Below are 19,803 nucleotides of genomic sequence, written 5' to 3'. Positions count from 1 at the left end.
TCTGATTGTGGTACCATTATTTTTTAAATCCTAAAAATGCTGTCTGTGTCCCTAGAGACAATCCAAACCGGCTGTGGATTAGCCATGCCCTGGGTGCAGAAATGCAGTGGTGGCACAGCCCAAAGAGCCCTGGGTCCAGCAGCACGAACAGGGCACAGCCACTGCGAGGGACAGACCCAGCACGCAGCAGCTGGAAGCCTGAGCGAGGCAGCTCTGCCAAGCAGGCAGTGTGCAGAGCCAGCACGGGTGTGCCTGCACCCCTGAGCTGCTGTGGCCAGGAGTACTCAAGTGCACAGCACGGAGATGCTCGAGTGACCCTGCGCTGTGCCAGCCAGGTTTGATACAGCCACTAGTGAATCAGAGTGAAGAAACCGTGCCAAAGCTCCTCTCCTGCAAAGCCAATTAGGTGCCTCTGACTGTGATCCCTTATATGCAGTATCTGTGAGAGCTTATCCTGAGTCCTAAGCAAATGCGTGGAAGCTAGCACAGGTCTGCCACTGCATCCAAGCTGCAAAGCCCTTTCCTGACCCAGGCTCTAGGGGACACAGTGCAAATACTGAGCACAGCCACCCAGGCTCTAGGGGACACAGTGCAAATACTGAGCACAGCCCCAGCTGGGCTGATTATCAGTGGAATGACCCCCACCATGTAAAAAAACAAACTGTTTCCAGGGGAAGCTTCCAGATGTATTTATTTGCTTTTGCCTCACTACCCAGTATCTATAGCATCTGTGTGCTTCACAGTCCAGACAAGCCACTCTGCATGACCTCAATGAAACAAGAGAATCACCCTATCCTGAGAAGACATAGAATAACAATCCTCTGCACTGCAACCTCAGGAAATCACCAGCTTCATCCCTCTGCCATAAGTAAGGATCTCCTGCAGTTCTGTCACCCTGCCAGCCGCTGGATGAACTTATTCTTAGAGGCTTTCTTCAACAGTGCAAACGCCGTGCCTTCCCCAGCCAGCCTCCTCCAAAAGCTCTTGACCTCTCCTGCACATGGGAGACCTCCAAGGAAGATGCAGATCCTACAGAACCCAAAGGTATATATGGCACTCTGGCACCTGTGGTTAAGGTTGCAGCTATTTGAGTTTCTGCAGGAGAGCATGAGCACACAAGCAAAATAAGCCCTGGGAGCTTTAATAAACTAAATGCTAGCCTTACATGGAGAGCAGCCCATAAGATAAAGAACCTCTTCACAGTCTCTGAAGTCTTACACAGGGTCTATTTGTATATCCGCACTGATGGTAGCACAGATACATCCACAGAGCACAACACACCCTTGTACATAATGACAAGGGGAAAACATTGTAGTTCTGCTTGGCTGGGCCCCAAGTCAGGGCAGTTTTGCTCCTAAGCTTTATCCTCATTATATATCTTAGTTTGTGGTTACAGTGATAACAGCGATACAGCACCAACATAATGTTTTTTCCTGACAGCATTCTGAAACATCCAGAAACAAGCCCTTGTCATTCATTCCCTTCCTAGAGGTGGGGAAAGCAAGACCCAGGTGCATGCACTCTTCACTGTGCAAGTGTAGAACAGGGCAGGGATCAGACACAGCCCCACACTCCTCTGCTATGTTGTGCAGGCAGCACCTCCTCCTGCCACCTGCTCTCCAAGACTGGTCAAGACTGATAACAGGTATAAAATGCAGCCCCCGGGGCTAGAAAGAGCAAAGGTAATCTTAAAGTAATGAATGCAAAACACAGCATTGGTGAGGTAGTATACTTCCCCACTGGAAAAAAAAAAATCAGAATTTTCCTATTCAAGTCCTCAGTACAGCAAAAGAAGTCCAAAAAATCACACACAAAGCACAACCCTGCTGCTGCTTTGCTGATGTCAACTACTGCAGAACAAAAAGGATGAGGCTGTTCAGGCACAACCAGCCTGCTGCCAGAAGACATCCCTCCAATGTCTCTGTATGCTGCAAAAAAACACGAACTGGGACATGATAAAAAGCAGACCCTGCACCTTTCTACCCTATATCTATCATTGTGCTTGTGCAATGATAAATAACCAAAATAGCTGTGAACTCCTCCAGTGACTTGAAGTACTGCTACCCCATCTACTCACCCAACCGTCTGCAGGAGGAGGCAAGGACGTGGAGTTCTTAACCATATTCTTTGGTGTTTATTTACTCTGTATATTTGCATAAGTACTGACAGAATTTGAAATAAAAGCCTCTTCATGCACACATTCATACCCCAGCCCATAGAGAGGATGGCTTCAGCCCCTATCATTTCTCCACACTTCCAATCAAAAAAATGTGTGTGGGCAGGGTGGGGGGATAGTCATGAGCAGAAGCCGCGATCTGACTCTGTCAGCAGATGACTTCTATTTGCACTCGTTAGCACTGCCCTAGCGTGAGCTAACACCACCCCCTCGGGTAATTTAAATTTATAAAAAAATAGAAAAGAAGGGGAAAAAAAAAGCCTGTATTTCTATATTTAGGAGGTTAGGATAATCGGGGTGGAAGAGCCCATCTGTTTGGCGTTCACTCCAGCTGCTATGGATGCGGAAATTTGTCTATTTTCTTTCCTTTTGCCTTTTTCGACTTGTCCTGGCTGGCTGTGAGAGAGACACAGAGAGCATGATGTATGGCCATAGCCATTGAGGTCTGCAACTGTGCACCATCCCATTGGAGTCACAGCAGAACCACTTGGCATAACCAGGGTCTTTCCCACAGGAGTGTAAAATAGTAAATAATAATGATCATTATTGTTGTTGATATTATTATTATTGTTGTTGTTGCTATATCATATTTTATTGATACTATTAATAAATCTATGTTTATAACACTGAAGACAGAACAAGACAGAAAGGCACAAGACAAGACACATCTTAGACCTCTGTAAAAGTCAGCTTTAAGAAGGCAGCCTCCCAGCTGCCACATCATTCTTTTGGGAGATCACCCCAAATAAAACTGAATTTCTGTGGGATGCCAACTCATCATCATTGGCACTAGCCACTGGATGGAGACATAGCCACATTTCTTCTCAAACCAACCCAGCTGCCATTTTTGTCCCAAGGCTCTATGAAAGTGAGCTAAATTCAGAAGTGGCCTTTGATCTCCTACCTTCCTGAACTGACCAGGCTCTGGTCCCAAAATAATGAGGATGCAGTTACTTCAAGAAGTCTCTTGATGCCGTTCTTGTCATAGACATGAGTGCCACAGCCCTTGTGGGGTATAGCATCACTGCCCTTGTAAACATAATGCAGTGCTACTTCTTTTATTGCTAAAGGCATCCCTGCAGTGTGTTCAGACACATGGAAAACATTTGGGGCCACTGGCTGTTTACCTGATTTGGTACCGGTTATCACTTTTTAATTTCAATGTTTCAGTGTTTTAATATTCATCACTGAGGTCATAAAAGGTGCCAGGGATGAGCAATAAGCCTGGATATATTTCATGTGATTAGTGTTCTGAAACACTTAGAAAGAGGAGAGAAGACTGTCAGTGCAATATTAAGAATTCTACTGCCAGCTTTTCCTACAGGATCCTCTCCAGCCCTGAGGCTGGAATCACAGTACAGTACATGGAGGAGGAGAGGTGGGTGAGGGGCATGGATCAATAAATAGGACTATAGACTGGGGAATGCATGGTCCAGGCACTGCCCAGTCCTCCCTGCAGCATACACTCCTGGTCCAGATCCAGGCCTCCTTTCTCCTGCCTGACAAATGTTCCCTCACCTTCCCTACCACATGAAGCTGGAACTCCCCCACTCATTTCCATGTGTACAAGACTGGGATCTAGATCATCACATAAAGGGCAATAAATGTGTACAGAGCTCCAGAAACCTTCTCTTTGGAAGCAGCCCTCCTCTCAAGGGTGCAAGTCCCTTGCGTACAAACACAGATGGACATTGATGACCACATTTGGCAGGCCTGTCTTCATGATATGTCTGGTCTGGGGTTTTGGTGCACAGCATGGCTTGGGTGCATTTCTGATCATTGGCATGAGGAACAACACTTCACTCCTTTGATTCTCTGCTCCAAGGAGGTCATTTAAGCTCTTGCAAGTCAACAGGGACAATCGTTCTTCCTCACCCAAAACTGACTGCCTTTTTCTGCAGTTGCATCCCACACATCGTCCATGACACAGAGATGGCTTTTCCTAGCTTCCCAGACCACCCTCTCCTGAACTGTCTGTGGTCTTCTGTTAGCTACTTCAGCTCAATGGGTCCACAGGCCCTGTGGCCCAGAAGCATTTGTTTCCTTGGAACACAAGGAAGAGCAAAGGCCTTAAACACGTTCAGTTTCTTTTCATAAGGTTCACAACATTAGATGGACAGGCACAGGTGAGGTGCCCAGTGCCATGCTCCACCCTCTACTTCATGTAAGAGACCCCACACAGATCAGCCTGAAGGCAAGAATGAGAAGAATATGAGGTCTCACTAGTTCACAGACCCGAAAAAACATTTATTTTTTTTTTAAGAGCTATTTAACTCTGCCTTCAGTGTCACCTGTGTTACAGAGCTGAAGAGTGTCTCACACAGCTTCAGAAGCTGCTTTCCACAATGTGCACAAAAGTTGCACATGAAAATGTACACCTTCAGCAGCTGACATTGTTGCAACTGTTCTTTAAGGTGCTAAAATAACTCACACCTATTCCTTGCAGACACAGAGAAAATTCTTCTTTCTGTGATGCATTATTTTCATTACTTTTGTCAAGCATTATTTAATATTTCCAAATTAACTTTTCTTTACAGGGATGATAAGCCAATAAAAGTACATGGAAAATATTCTGAAATCTGAGAAGTCCTAAAAGATGAAGTTATAAATAAAACCTGAAACTAATAGCTGAGGTTTTGTTTATTTGTTTTTCAATTCTTCATGCTATTTCCTCCAATATTTAAGGGGGAAAAAAGCACAGAGTTACATGTATGAGAAACTTCAGATAAACTGCCTTGTATTTGATGAAATCAGAAATACTGCAACTTAATTCAACATTTATATCATCACTCCCCCACACTCCCCATCTGAAAGACGCAGTGTAACTGCAAATGAGAAAACAGAATTCTCTTGTATGTTCACTTTCATGAAAGATAAATTTGCTTTGTTCTCTATTTTGGTCCCTAATTCAGAAAATCACTTAAACATATGCTGAAGTTCATAATTTGCCACTCAACCACTTATGCATCTACTCAGGAATATGCCTGAAGTCAGGCATATGCACAGCACACTGCTGACTGTGGACCTCAGAGCATTCTGTTCATTTCTGAAGCTGTTCTAATTTAGTGACGTAAATGTACAAGGAAGTAACACATTTTGAGCAATTTTAGCACTCACTGGCAAAAGTGAGTTTTGAACTTGCCTATCCACACAAACAGTCTGAATAATTATTAAAAAGCAACAGCTAATTCTTGATACCTTTCAGAAACTGCTTAATTCTAGCAATTACTTTGAGCTGTCAGGATAGTGAAATTGTATGGCATGAAATTTTTCCCTGTATCAATGCTGACCAACCAAATCTGCAGCTGAAATGCTGCTCCCCTTCCTAGGAAACAGTTTAAAAAAACCAAAACAACAAATCATCTTATGAGCATGTGGCATGTCAAATATTATTTGTAGAAGCTATTCAGTAAGTAACTTCAAATAAGTAAAATGCAAAGAAACCGCAGGATGTTCACAAACAATTTTCAAATAGAAATGGAAGAGGAATTCATTAAATAAATTATTTGTTATAAATTATTCACCTACCTCTAATCTTACTACCACTTAGACTATAAAATTCATGCCATAAAAGATACAGGATTCGTGCCATAAATGATACAGGATACATAACAAGGCATCATTAACTTATGCATTTCCCAGTGCTGCTTTATTTTGACTGTACAGTTAAATGTGCATTATTATATATTATATATATGCACATGCATTAAGACAGCCTTTTGGCTTTAATGGACTTTGAGTGTAGTACATTTCTGTTTTTAAAGCTAAGCTAAGGAGACCTGGTCTGATTTTAGCCTGTAAGTTGATTTTGAGCTCCAAGGCTGAATAACTCTTCAAATCTGAGAGAATAATCCAAGCTGTACTCTGAGCAAAGCCAAAATGAATGAAAGCCTTACACAGTTTGCTAATTTAATGAGATTTCCACAACTTGGGCCCATTTCACATAAATTCACAATGAGAGTTGGATGTCCCTTTGTGTCTATCAAGCCACACGGTGAACCTTTCCATAAAGGTGAAAGGGGTGAGGAGAAGCTGGAAGATCACTGGCAGGAGACAACAGTGGCCTTCTGGGACCCACTGGCTCTGCACTGGATCACAGGGTCAGCAGCATCCCCACCTGAATCGCTTTTTCCCTCCTGCAGCTTCAAGAGAAGCTGCCAGCTGTGCCCTGGCTATATGGCCAGAGGAACAAATTCTGAAAAGAAACCTAAAATACATTTTAGCCATGAAAACAAAATCTCAGGAAGGGTTGTCACTCATAACCAAGGATGAAGGCAGCTTTTTATTCTTGTTTGTGTCCTGATTTGTTTTAAGTGGCAGCTATATTCCACTACTTGTTTGGTCTCCAGCAGTTGTTTTATTATTTTATATCATAACTGTTTACTTTTAATTATAAGTATGATGATTGTCACTGAATTTCTCCATCTGTGGAAAACTGATACAAGTTGTCATTCTTTGGTTATGGAGAAAGAGAATAAAAAAGGATTCTTGCTGTTGTCAGAAGAATCTCTCAGCTATCTCCAAAGCAAATTCTATTGCAGCGAGTTGCAATTAAATGCTACTCTTCACCATCCATGCACATTTTTACCCTTTGGAAAGGAAAGAAGAGTTGGTTTGGCAGAGTTTCATCATCCTGGACTGACTCATAGCAGACTCAGTCCTTGGCCCAGTGATGTCAGGTGTGTTTGTCAAGCCTAGCACACCAGAGAGGCCCTACACCAGTGTTATTACACACTGGTACTTCCACAGAACTTTTGAGTTCATGAAAAGACACCCAGAGGAAGCAAGAGCATGGGGTCCACTCACATCAGAGACCTCTTGAAGAGGTCATCCAGTCTGTGGAGGCTCCTCCAGTCCCAGGTCCTGACACACAGACCTCAAAGTTAAATAAGCTCTACCGCAGCAGTTTCTACATCAAAGGGAGAATAGCTGTGGCTCTGCTGACAGGACTGCTTCCACTCTTGCTTATTGCCAACATAAATTCACATCAGCTAGGATGTTTAAAAAGAACCTGAGGGAATTGTGTGCTTAATTCCCATAGGTATCTTATAAAATCCCAACTGTAAGAGAACATGCTTTATTTTTTTTCTATTTTCAGGGTGAAGCGACACCACAAGTGTAGAGTGGATAAGGAAGAAGAGCTTCATTAGACCAGATGGAGACTAGGGTTCCCTTAAGCAATGAAGAAAATACTTCACAGTGCCTGAGGACCAGACTCACTCTTCTCTATAGGAGCACCCTGGCTAGCGCATCTCCACCACACTGGGCAACACTCACACAGAAACACAACTTGAAGGCAGGCCACTCATGCAGCAGACCATTCTGGGCCTCCCAAACCAGCCCTGACTGATGTTGCAGCAGAACCCAGTCAGGAAGGATTTCCTCCAAAGCATCCTCAAGGCACAGATCAATTTTAAGATTGCCACCAGTGTCACAGACTGCACCCAGCAGGTGACCAGGCAGCTAACTGGAGGTGAGTAGGACAGATACCTTGCACACACAGTCCCCTCACCAGTGACCCCAGGGCCACCCCTCTGGGGGGTCCCATGCAAAATATTCATCATAAAGGTGGTTAAGACAAGGATGTGGGAAGAAGAGCCACATTTGATTTAGTCACTGCAGATTTTCTCTGAAGACTCAGAATCTATAACTACCCATGAGCCACTGGCACGAAAACTCAGGATGAAAAGTATTCAGCAGGCCACTGATTAAATGAGTGGACAGGCAGCATTGTCCAGTGGGGAAGACATGGGCTGGCAGTCAGGAGATGCAGGCTCCAACCCCAGGCTGGCCATGGGAATCCTGCATGACCATGTCAAAGGCACTTCCCATCTCTGGGCCTCAGTTTTATCCATCAGCTGCATGGTGATCTACATAACATGGCTGTTACCTGAGTCGGTGAAGAGAAAGATTATACAAGGATTAGCATTAAAAAGTGTGTGGGCAGAACACGGCATGGATATGAAGGGCTCTGAAAAATACATGGGCCTCTGTCTTCATGCTCCTCATCTCTTTCCACAAAGTGGTTACTAAAAGCAAAAATAGTACGCTCTCCCTACAAAGGCAGCACACAGTAGACGCATATATTTAGATCACTGTGTGAAACAAATACTGACTTCTGTCCAAGGTAGGAAAAAGGTACCCTGTGCTACAGAGAGGGAGAAAGACAAAGACAACTGAAGTCACCCTGAAGCAAGGAAAAGGAAAGAATCCAGACCTCTGGGACATATTCAGCTGTGGTATAAACACTGATGTTAGCCATATGCAAGAAGGTCAGAGATAAATGACAAAGCTCTCATGAGCCTGACCTGGAGGTCCATCAGGTGCTAGATGTATACAGGACAAGCACTCATCTTCCTGCATGTCAAACGAGCAATTTCAAACCCCTAAATAAATGATAGGACATTGCAGCAGAAACAACCCTCAGGAAGGACAGGACAGAACACCTTTTCAGTAATTTTATTTTGCAGCTTTTTCAGCTTGCATAGCTATCCCCCTTGCCCAGCTGAGGATGTCACATGCTGCTTTTCCTCTCCCAGGAGACATCAATCTGTCACTAGGGCCACTCTCTCCACACTACCCCCCAACATGTGTTTTCTACCCCTTCTGCTTGCTCAGAGCACAGAAATGACAGCACAGAAACCCAGTGCTGGCAGCAGGTGGGAATGGAGCCCGCATCCCCTAATCCCAGTGCTCACAGCCAAAAAAAGAAAAAAACAAACCAAAAAATACAACCTAAAAGGAAAAAAGAAAAAAATACAGAGCTCCCCCGATCCCCTGCTTCTTCCCTTACATGCATAGCATCACTGCTGCTGAAATGCAGCCTGAGAGAAAGGAAAGCAAGAGGCCCAAAAGGCAGCTAGGAAACCCACCGTCCATTGGCTTCCCTCCACACGAGGCGATCGGACTCCTTCTGCTGCAGTGACTTGGCAAGCACACCTCGCTCTGACTCAGCACCTCGCCGGCACCTCCTGTCAATTATTGCCACAAACTGCTGACGCCGGAAGGGCTATTTGCAATTAGGATGCAACACAAGCCGGCGGCGGTGGGATGGCTCAGCTCCCCCCTTCACCTGCAGCGGTCCCCTCGCTGTGAGCCCTCTGGCTCAGGGCTGGAGCTCCCAGCGAGGGTGAAGCTGTGGGGGACAGGGCACGTAGTGCAGGAGGGCTGGAGGATGGGGACCAAGGGGGTGGGAGAAGCCTGCCTGCGCTGTACCTATTCTGTGCATAAACACACAACTGCTGCCAATGTGGCAGCTGAAATGCAGTCTTGCAAAAGGAAAAAAAAAAAGGCAAAACAGCGACTGGAAATAAGGGCGAGAGCAGCGAGAACAGATGAAACTATGCAAAAAAGCTACTGTAGAGCTAGCACAGAGCATTCCCCAAAGAACAAGCAAAGCGCAGCCTTGCTGCTACTCCGTGCAGCTGAGAAACACAAGCCTGTCCTCCGTGTGCGATGCATTTCCAGCACAGGAGAGGGAGGCGCTGATTGCGGATGAGTCCCGTAATAAGGGCCTAGGGCTCACCAGCTGTTTCAGGGGCAAAAGGAAGAGCTGCCCTTGACAAGCCAAGGACATGACGATTCTGCAGACAGACTGAGGCCATTCTGTCCCTCTGCCAAGTAGCCAAGGTCCTCCTAACCTCTCCGAGTCACTAGCTCACGCAGCCAGAAAGCCAAGCAGGTCTGCACACGAGCAGCTCCACAACCAATGGAGATGTTCAGACAACAAACCCCATCAAACAGTGGAGATCAACCACACAGTTAGTTCTGCAAGCAGCCCAGAAATCACACAAGCTCAGCAGTGCCCTGCAGAAGCCCTCCATCACCTTTTGGTTCACTAAAGCAATCTTCCACCCACGCCTGTCTCCTTCCCCAAGCAAGGCTTGTGGGGAGCTCCAGGCCCCTTTCACTGGCACAGGCAGTGAGAGGCAGCAGAGTGAGTGATGCATTCCTTGCAGGAGCTCCCAGGGACCTTTTAACCAAGAAGAAGAGCTGTATTTGCTGAGATATCACCTCTAAACTCAACATTTCAGAGTGCAGCTAATGCTGATATACCACAAGGGAGCACAGGTCAGAGCAGGTGGTGTAGAGCTGGAGCAAAAAATTCCAAGAAGCACTTCAGGTTTGATGCAGTGAACCAGCCCCTACAACATGATGCAACAACCTCTTTATACAGCCATACCAACCAGCACAGTGTCCAACATGCCTTGCAGTCTGTGTGCCCACAGCTGCAGAATTCATCACAGACTCATGCCCTGCCTGGAAATACAGTGTGGGTAAAGAGGCAGAGACATCAAACTGCAAGATGGGTGATACACAAATCTCATCTAGATAGCCAAGGCTGAAGAGGGAAAAAAGTTAACAAAAAAAAAAAAATCTCACTGAAGCAACCTGTATTTCCCTATGGCCTCCTGATCAGGTAAGGAATATCTACTGCACAGTGTGGAGAGAGAGCAAAGGAACAAAGTCAAAGAAAACAGAAAAAAAATAGTGACTTCAGCAACATGTGCAGGAATTAGCTAAAAGTCACAGCAGGTTACAATTCTGCAGTGTCTAAAAGAGCGTAGGTAGGACTTGGAACAACCTGTCCCAGCACACTTAGAAGCGACAATAACTCAATTGATACAAAGATACAAAGTAATGGGGACTGCTACATACTCAAATTTAACATCCCTGTGAGAAAAATGGAAACAAAACTTTGCATTGTGCCTCTTGCATGTTAGAGAAAGAACAATTAAAAGCATAAACGGTCCAAACAGCCTAACTCCAAAAGCAGGGGAACTAAAGTTGTTACAGTGTACTGTGGTGCACTGAAGCAATCTTAGCATCATCACTGAAAAGGTACTCGGTGCCCTAAACAAAAAAATGCTGAGAAGCAAGAGAGCACATTGTACAGCCAAACAAAAGGAACAAGAAGTGATTAGGTCTAAACAGTTGCTTCATAAAATGGTAACTACAACTGAGAACAAAACTGAAGGCCAACCGCGAAAGCCAAAACCCAATCATTTCAGTACATTTAAGGGACGAGTCCAGAAATGAGAGCAGCTGAAGAAAGAAATTTCTCAAGTGGCTGTAACTGCTATCAAAGACAAGCAAGCCCTTGGTAGGTCAGGTGGTTCTTGAAGTTAGCATGCTTTCCATAAGAGAGGCTAACCTGGAAGTGGCAGCAGGGCTTGGTTAAACCAGCCCAATACCCTAAGCCCCTAAAAGTACACAATAGGAGACAAACTAGCTCGATCTCTGCTCAGGGGAATTTGTGGCCCTGCAATCCACTCTAATTTTGGAAGGAAAAGGATAGGACTAAGTAATTAATTTTCTGTCACTTCAAAGTGCACCTGCTAAACTGTTCTGGGCAGGATGCCAGTTCAGTGCCAGACCTGTCCCCTGCTGGCCTGGAGTGGGAACTCCCCCCCTTGCCCTGCCCCCAGTGGGGTTCAGGCCAGCTGAGGTCAGACTGAGTCCGGAGCTGCTGCCCCACTCTTCAGTGCCCAGGCTCAGAGGCATGGGAGCCCCTCTCCCCCTGTCATCGCTCTGGCCCTGATTACAAGGGATTAGCCCAGGTTTCTAACCCGTTCTGGGGTGGTTTAATCTATTCCTTAATATCTGGAAGAGAGACAGGAAGCTGGCAAAGTGATTTGGGCTGGCTGAGACAAAAGAAGATTGAGAGAGACTTCCAAGGGATCTGACAAAGCTCAGCAAGTGGGCAGCATAATGCAGGATGAAATTCAACATTACCAAACGGACAGTAATAAGAACTTGAGAGAATAATCTGAACTACTCATGTACCATGGGGCTCTAATTCAAATGTAATCGCTTGAGAAAAATATCTTGGTATCGCTGTGAACGGCTCAATGAAAACATCTGTTCAACATACAGCGGTGGTCAAAGAAGTAAGCAAGCTGTCAGGGTGTCTACAGGCAGAGGCTGAAAAGAAGGATGCTGGAAGTATTCTAATGCCACCATGAACACTGAAAGTGCACCCTCAGCTGGAATTGCTGTGGTTACTTCTGCACAGCACATTTGAAAATGCAGAAGGCAAAGAAAGGTTTTGATATTCACCAGACAAAAACACTTACTGGTCAAGCACTGTTAAAATTGGGACAATTTAACTTGGAGATGAGTTAAATAGAAATAAATTATCAAATGGGAATGAAGAAGTGAAACAGGTACTTCTCTGTGGATTTTGTTTGCTTTTTGTGTGTGTTTGTTTGTTTTTCAAGAGAAAAAAAGAAAGGTTGTTCAGCATAACTGAACAGAAATTACCACACGTAAAGAAAATATTGCCATTTTCCTTTTCTGTTTTTACTTTTTCTGCTTCTAAACACAGCCAATAATTAACTACCAGGAATGATTAGCCCATGTTATAGTTAAGTCAAGAGCTCAGCAGAAATTGCAGAGGCCCATGCATTTATAAGGATACTGGGAACATCCACAGATTCATCAGGTAGAACAAAGAAAAAACCCAAAAAATTGAATGAAAAATAGCATAACATCACTATACCCTCATGCTTCCAGGTGTTAGCCAACTTCTAATTAGTGGGGATTAGGAAGTAATCCCCCCAGTGGGCCTGCAGAGAGGGTGTTCCAACCCACTTGCTCCTGGCTGTTAATGTGGCGGGCAGAGGGAGAGCTGAGCCTGCAGCCCACCAGCAGCCTCTCCGCCCGGGAGGCTGAGGTGTTGGTGTCCACTGCACACCCACCTTGCTGGACACCAGCTGAGGACACAGCACCAGGGGGCTCGGTTAGCCCAGCTCAACCTGGCCCCTGGCAAGGGGGAAGTTTTACTTCTGCAGCTTTGCAAGTGGGGGGACTTGCCTGAGGAAGGGGAGGAGACAGATGCTTTATTCACTCTGCAGTGGTAGAACACTATGACTTAACTAATTTTATGGCAAGGAAGTGGAGTGTGGACATACCCCTAAAATTAAAAGAAAATTGGGTTGTGTAGGCATTGAAGTCCAGAGCAATACACACACCAGACTATTCCTAGGGCAGCCTAGGAGTAGCACAGACGTGACAACAGACTCCTCTTTGCTAAATGTTTGGAACCAGTTTCTCACTGAGGAGGTTTTGGCACCTGCCGTTGGAGCATCCAGGTTTGGCCATGGCAGCAGAGACCAGTGGGCTAACCTGGCCCAGGACTTCTTAGTTAGGCTGATGCAGAAATGCACAACAGATTATAAACAGGCTTTCGTTGCCTCCCCACAAACACCATTCCTGGCTTCAGCATTCCTGGTAAAATCTAAGCCCAGAGGAGTGGAGTTCAGACATTGCCTTTCTCCTGCCAATGCTTGTGAACCATCAGCTCATGTTCTCATAGCTAGGCTGGCTCATGAGAGTATGGGAAAATAAATGCACAAATTTTTGTCCCTAAGTAAGCGATCTGATCAGCCTAATACCAAAATTACCCTTAAAATTAGCTTCATGCAGAGATGCAAATGTACAAGTACTGCTATGCTGCCAGGAGGAGAGCTGTGGCTCTGCACATGCACGAATAATAAAGGACTAAGCTCAACCTGCTAGTCCTGTTCTGATTTCTCCAGTGACTGTTCCAGGAGGGAAAATAAATATTAACAAATATTTGCTGTATTTCTTAATTAGAAACATTGTCTTTCAGCACAGTGCTCTACAGCACAATGAATAAGGAAAGGACAAGGGCAGTGCCACGTATGTGTGTACATGGTGTTTGCATACATGTGTCAAGATGGCAAAAATAATGGGCAGAGTGTGCACAGGTACCACCAATTGCTGCAAGTTGGTTTTTATCATTGTTCTTTTTAAATGCCCTGTAGAAATGAAAAGCAGCAACCACTAAAGTTCTACTGAAGCTAAACCAAAACTTATCAAACATGGGAACATGGGATGTTTTATAAAATTGTAACTGTGTTTCAAAAGAAAAACAGGGAGGAAAAAAGTCAAAAATACAGAAACATCCAACTTAAGCATCTTTGGGATGAAAAAATTTGACTTTTCACATCAAAATGTCTTTTTGCTTAGGGTACTTCCTTGTATTGTAACAATATAACTCCACAAGGAGACAAAATATCAGTGTCCTAAGATGGAATCTCTCTCAAAAATTTTCTTTCTAAACTATCAAAGCATTTGAATTCTACTTCCGTTTAGAATGAAACCAAATTCCTCAATCCAGATGAAACAGAGCAGCCCAGCTCAAACAGTGAAAAAAAAAAAAAAATAAAAAGGCAGAAGCCAGGACACAAGTGACCTCCAAAACCAAAGAGATGAAAACTTGTAAGAAAACAAATAAAAAAAAAATAATTAAAAGTTCACTGCGCACAATTAAAAATGTTGTGCTTTCTCCTTGGTGCACAAGACATGAAACAGTTGTGAGTATAAAGTAGGAAGGCATATGACCAGAAGCCCTGTAATTGTGACTGCTCTAAAGGAGAAGCTGGGCAAATGTCCTACCTGACAGCAAGAAAATAATTTCATCTCTGCACACATCAGTTTTCCATTCTATAAATCAAACTGACTACCCGCACAAAGTAAGTTTGGAGACTCTCAATTAGGCAATGTTCAAAAATAACTGTGCAAACATGAGGTAGTAATAACCAGAGAACTGTCTTTGTTACACTACTGTCTGTTAAACAACCAGGAGCTAAATTTTCTTCTGAACACTTACAAAAGGGAAGGCAGCATTAATGCTCCTCAAGGAGGAAACTACAAAGAACAGATTTTCAGTGCATGCACTTCTCCTTGAAATAAACTGTGTTAAAAGCACTTTACTTAAAAAGCATGATGATAGTAGCATCCTGCTAAATATAGATGACTCACCACAATTTAGTAGTGAACATCCCTAAAGAGGACCATTACATTATTGCTTAACCTGCTGCATAAATTTAAGCATCCTCCTGTGGTTACAGTTTGTTCCAAGACACTCAAGACTACTACCAGCATCCACTGACCTTCAGTGGGTCACAAGGTTTCTCTGAGTCTTGCTTTCTCCATCTGTAGTATTGGTACAAGAATACAAACACAACTCCCCCATGAAGGCAGGAAAAATAATTCCTAAGTTTCCTAAGTTAAAGAGTTGTTTATACCATACTTTGTATATCCAGATTACTACTGAGCAACTAAATATAGCTGCTCCTGAGGCGCTCTGAGATCCCTTGAGAACAGAATCTTATAAAAAGAAGATTGCAGTTTAGGCAATACTGAAGAAACAGAGATAAAGAATCGGTTTCCAAAATAAGGGAATGATGCCCATTTCAGAAAGAAGTAGTTAATGCATCTGTGCCTACCGCTGGGGACCAAGGTCAGGTCGCGAGCAAAATGATTTATCTACACGTCACAAAACCACACAGCTTGACACAAATGGCAATCTGTTCCAAAAAAACCTGCAGAAGCATGGAAGGGCAAGCGACTGACACAGTACTCCTTTTCTAGGGCTGAGGACCTGGAGCAGGGCTGGGCAGCACGGGTGGGTAGGACAAGAGTGCTGCAAGGCCAGAAGAGATTCAGCTGTAAGAACCTCAGACTGACAGGAGGGCAAATCCAAAAAGTCATGTGAGGAGTTGTAGACCTGCTGTTGCATTAATCCACTACAGCCAGGCACTCACCCCCTGGTCTTGCAAGATCCATCTGCAGTGGACTGTAACACACTGAAATCTCACCTGTTGCATTTCTGTGTCACAGGATCCAAACGCCATGCAGTTAAAAAACACGTCAGTTCTGCACTCTGGCTGTACCCGATGTGTGATTTCTACCACATTTGACAATTTGCAGGATGCTATTTCTGGAGACACAGGAGGATTGATTAGCAATCCCAGGTTTGGTTTCAAAGCTCTAAAGAGAATTCCCTCCTATCTTTCCCTAAATCTCTCCTGGGAAAATATTTCCACAAGAAATTATTGCACTTATAATGTATTAGAGGGATAACATAGATGCTGCCCTTGGCCCAAGACCATTAAACATGGCATAATAGGCCCAGAAAATGGACAACTAGCACCAGTTACAAAGAATCATTGTTATTCTACAAATTGCAAAACAACATAAAAAAATGGCACTATAATAATTGACTTAAATGTCACTATGAAGTCAAATTTCATTTTATTGTAGGTATAAAGTGTGAGAATGATGAAATGACCTCCAAGGTCTTTTTTCCCCTCTTTTTTTTCCAACTTTCTTTTTTTTTGGCATTAAGTGTTTTGCCTGATTATACACTCTTACAGTTTCAGATCTTACTTTTAATTTAGGTATCACTTTGCATATGATCCCTTATTTTTCTTCTATCTCCTAAGCCAGTCTAAAATCTCAAAAAGGGGAAAAAAAATTAAAAATCACCCTTCCTAACCATACTTGGCAGCCCAGAGCAGAAACACACTTACTAATCTTCTGCAAATGTTGTTTAGAAAAAAACCTCCCGATTTAATATCAGCTTTCCTGGGTGTATGTCTGTTCCTTGTCCCTTACAGTGTTTTCTTTTCAAATTCAAGAACCACTGAAAATATGGCGATGCCGTGTACCACAGAAATAACTGTGTACCACAGCTATTTTCATCTACCACCATCTTCTAAAGACTTTTCCTAAGACAAAATTTAAAAAGTCAAGCTTGAGACACAGGGGTTTCATTCAGGTAATTGTGAAGTCTTAAAGGAAAGTGCAAAAAAAGCCATTACATTATTTCAGATAAATATTTCCTGGAAAAGGTGTCCACACCTAGTTGTCTCCAGTGTCATTGTCCTCGTGTGCCCTCAACCAAAAAAAGAAAAGTAAATATTTAGTCAATCTTTCTGCTTAAAAGGATAATTAAATACCCCTTTAATTTTAACCTCATATCTGATTATTGGTGTATGTTTTTTCAGTGATATCACATCAACAGAAGCACTTTGCCACTTTTATGCCTGGAACTGGAGCAAACCAAGTAACTCTATAGACATTTACACCTCTGCAATGTCTGCAGATAAAAAAAAAAAGTAGCACTGAGAACCTGAAAATAATTGAACTTGCTTTCCAAATTGGGAAAAGGACAAAAAGCAAATCAATAGTGTGAAGCATGAAAGCTGAGATTGTTTCTTTCAACTTAATGCTAGTAAACTTTATCTTTTTTCCATAATTCATATCTTTGAAGTCAGCAGGTGCAATTTCCAGCTAATGCATGAGACTCAGACTCCCAAACATTTTCTGAGGACAGGAACGCAGGGTGCATTTGAAGCTGAGGCATTTGTAAAAAGTTCATTTATCCGTCACAAGACTTGTTTCTAAACAGGTCCTGGGTAGAGGGGAAAGCCTGCTGTGCCTCGCAGGGCAGTGACAGCTAGGCACAGCTAGCCAAGCAGCAGACTCCACCCAGATGCCGACTGTGAGGAGGTTTCATCTAGACCTTGCTGAGACATCTCTGGTTTTCTCATGGGAGATCCTGTCATTTCTTACTGTCCTCCTGCTGTCTCAGGGACCTCTTGCAGCAGGTTTCCCAATTTCCCAGCAGTGAAGGTGGCCCAACTGTCTCGAAGCTGTGGGCTGCTCACTGCTGAGCAGAGCTCTGTGAAACTGCTTAGCGAGTATCTGCATTAAAGGGCGGACCTTAAGAAAATTGCCATGTGGACCTCTGTAAACCATAACTGAGCAGGCTGCTCTAAAGTTTAGCATTACTTGGAAGGAGGCATTGCCACCTGATCAACAGATGAGTCTGAACATTTTGCACTTGGTAGTTTCTTCTGCTGCCCTTAATGCAGCACCGCCCGGTGCTCCCCGGCGAAGCACTAAGTGATGTGAGTAGCATCTGTCATATGTAATTTGTTTCCTCTCCGCACAGAGACCAGGGAACACACCTTATTTTGGAAGGGCTATAGGGGGCGGGAGGTGGTGGAGTCTCCACGTCCCCGGGGGCCGGCACGTATCTTAGAGCTGGAGCGGTGCGCCGTGTGCCTGGAAGGAGGAGGCAGAGGAAAGGATGGGGGGGACACAGGGGGCTCCGAGCAGCCTGTCACCATCTCTGCGGAAAGTTCCCTGCTGCCTCGGGGCCTGAGGGATGGACCAGAGTTTTCCACACAGGTGAGCTTAGCAAAGGGCTAGGCCCAGACAACTGAGCTTAACGTGAATCCCAGTTTAAAGCAAGTTTTACAGCACCGTAAAAAAAAATCATAAATAAAAAAAAAACATAAATAAAATACGTATATATAAGAATAGTAGGAAGGATGGTGCAGCGGAGGCAGCGGAAGGAGCCGAGCAGAGCAGCGCTCCTTCCCCACGCCTGCCTGCAAAAGCACTCTCCCGCCGCCGCATTCCCGAGCATCACCGGCGGGACCGCGACCAAAACTTCCCCACGCGCGGGGCACCGCCGCGCCACCGGCGGCGGCGACCCCGCGGCCGCAGGGCGATGCCCCGTGCCCGGCTGCCGCGCCCCGCTCCGCCCGTGCAGCACTCACCTCTCAGGGCCAGGAGCGCGGCCAGGGCTGCCGGCACCCACCTCCCGCCGTCGCCGGGGCGCCGCCGCGTCATGCCGGGCCGGGCGAGGGGCGCGGAGCGGGCCGCCGAGCCCTGCCTTTCCCCGCCGCCGCAGGTGCCGCCGCCGGTGGTGCCGCCGCCGTCCCGGGACCGCCCGCTCGCGGCGAGGCTCCGCCGTGCCCCAAGCCCCGGTCGCCCGGGGAGGGCGGCAGGCGCGGCGGCCGGACCGAGAGCGCAGCCTGGCGGCCCCGAGCCGCCCCCGCAACCCGCCGGGCTGCGGCTGTCACCCCCCGCACGGCACCGTCCCGGCGCGCAGCGGCACGTCCCACCACCCTCCTCCTCTCTCCGCACAAATTGGGGGTTCCCCCCTCCTCCCCTTCCCCGCCAAGCCGGCACCGTCGCATCCGTAGGGATGCTACGCGGGCCGGGGTGAGGAGGTGCGGTCCAGCGCAGGGTTGGAGATTGCACCCCCACCGCTCCTCCGGATCATCGCGGCAGCGTGGGGGCTTCTTCTTTCCGGAGCCTGCCTACAGCTGCATTGAAGACGACAGCGGCAGCACACAGCAAAATATTTGGGATGGTCTGCACGGGACTGGTCACTGCTGCAGCGCACAGTATAAACACTGCAAAGGTATGAACCACCCTAACTCCGCCATTCAGGAGCCTGGGAAACACGAGCATTCCGCGCTCCTATAAAACCGACCAAGGTAGCTCTAAAGGATGTGAGGCAGTTCTTGGAGTTGGGGAACTGCAATACCGTGCAGCACAGGAATCGCCAACAAGTTGTGTCACAAGCTTAAGTCAGTGCAGCTCTTAAGGCTGCACAGAAAAAGTGGTCAGTTGAAAATCAGCACACATCAAGTGTGTATGTAGAGGGTAGGAAAGGAGGAAAGGGGCCCTTTATGAATTTGGGGTGATCATCTGGGGAAAGGACCAAAGCAGAAAGCTTACACAGACAGACTCCTCATGCACAGCCAGCTCCCTGTCCAAGTCCAAGATCATGGTGGTTTTGCATTGTGAAAATAAGCAGTTTGACAAGGAAAATGCTCTAACAATTCTGTCAAATGTCCAGTTGCTTCATTCTCCCACCCAAAGTTTCCTCCCCACCAAAGCACAGCTATGAAGCCTTTGCATCCTGCAGGCAGCGAATCCACACTGTCATGCTTCTCCCTTCCTCCTTCCCAATCACAGTCCCTGGGAGCATCCCCCTGCCCTGACTACCCTCT

General features: G+C 45.6%; 1 protein-coding gene across 5 annotated transcripts in view; it reads right to left on the bottom strand.

The window, feature by feature from the left end:
- The window catches only part of IGSF11 (immunoglobulin superfamily member 11), a 103,718-nt gene extending 85,041 nt beyond the window's left edge, over positions 1 to 18,677 (bottom strand). For 3 of the 5 annotated variants that reach the window (XM_088052024.1, XM_088052026.1, XM_088052028.1), the window contains exon 1: positions 18,559 to 18,677. In XM_088052024.1, coding sequence (XP_087908150.1) covers positions 18,559 to 18,631 — 73 coding nt within the window. In that variant the 5' untranslated portion in view covers positions 18,632 to 18,677. Of the gene's footprint in view, positions 1 to 2,077; positions 2,212 to 9,048; positions 9,069 to 18,558 lie in introns of those variants that run through there. The other 2 variants (XM_088052025.1, XM_088052027.1) reach the window with 2 other exon arrangements.
- Between the last annotated feature and the right edge of the window lie 1,126 nt (positions 18,678 to 19,803).

This window comes from Pseudopodoces humilis, chromosome 2 (genome assembly GCF_049639895.1).
Source record: "Pseudopodoces humilis isolate 2021_Gansu_Grassland_sample_001 chromosome 2, ASM4963989v1, whole genome shotgun sequence".
Lineage (NCBI taxonomy): Eukaryota > Metazoa > Chordata > Aves > Passeriformes > Paridae > Pseudopodoces > Pseudopodoces humilis.
Note: the sequence above shows the minus strand (reverse complement) of the source record. Positions and strands in the feature narration are given on the sequence as shown.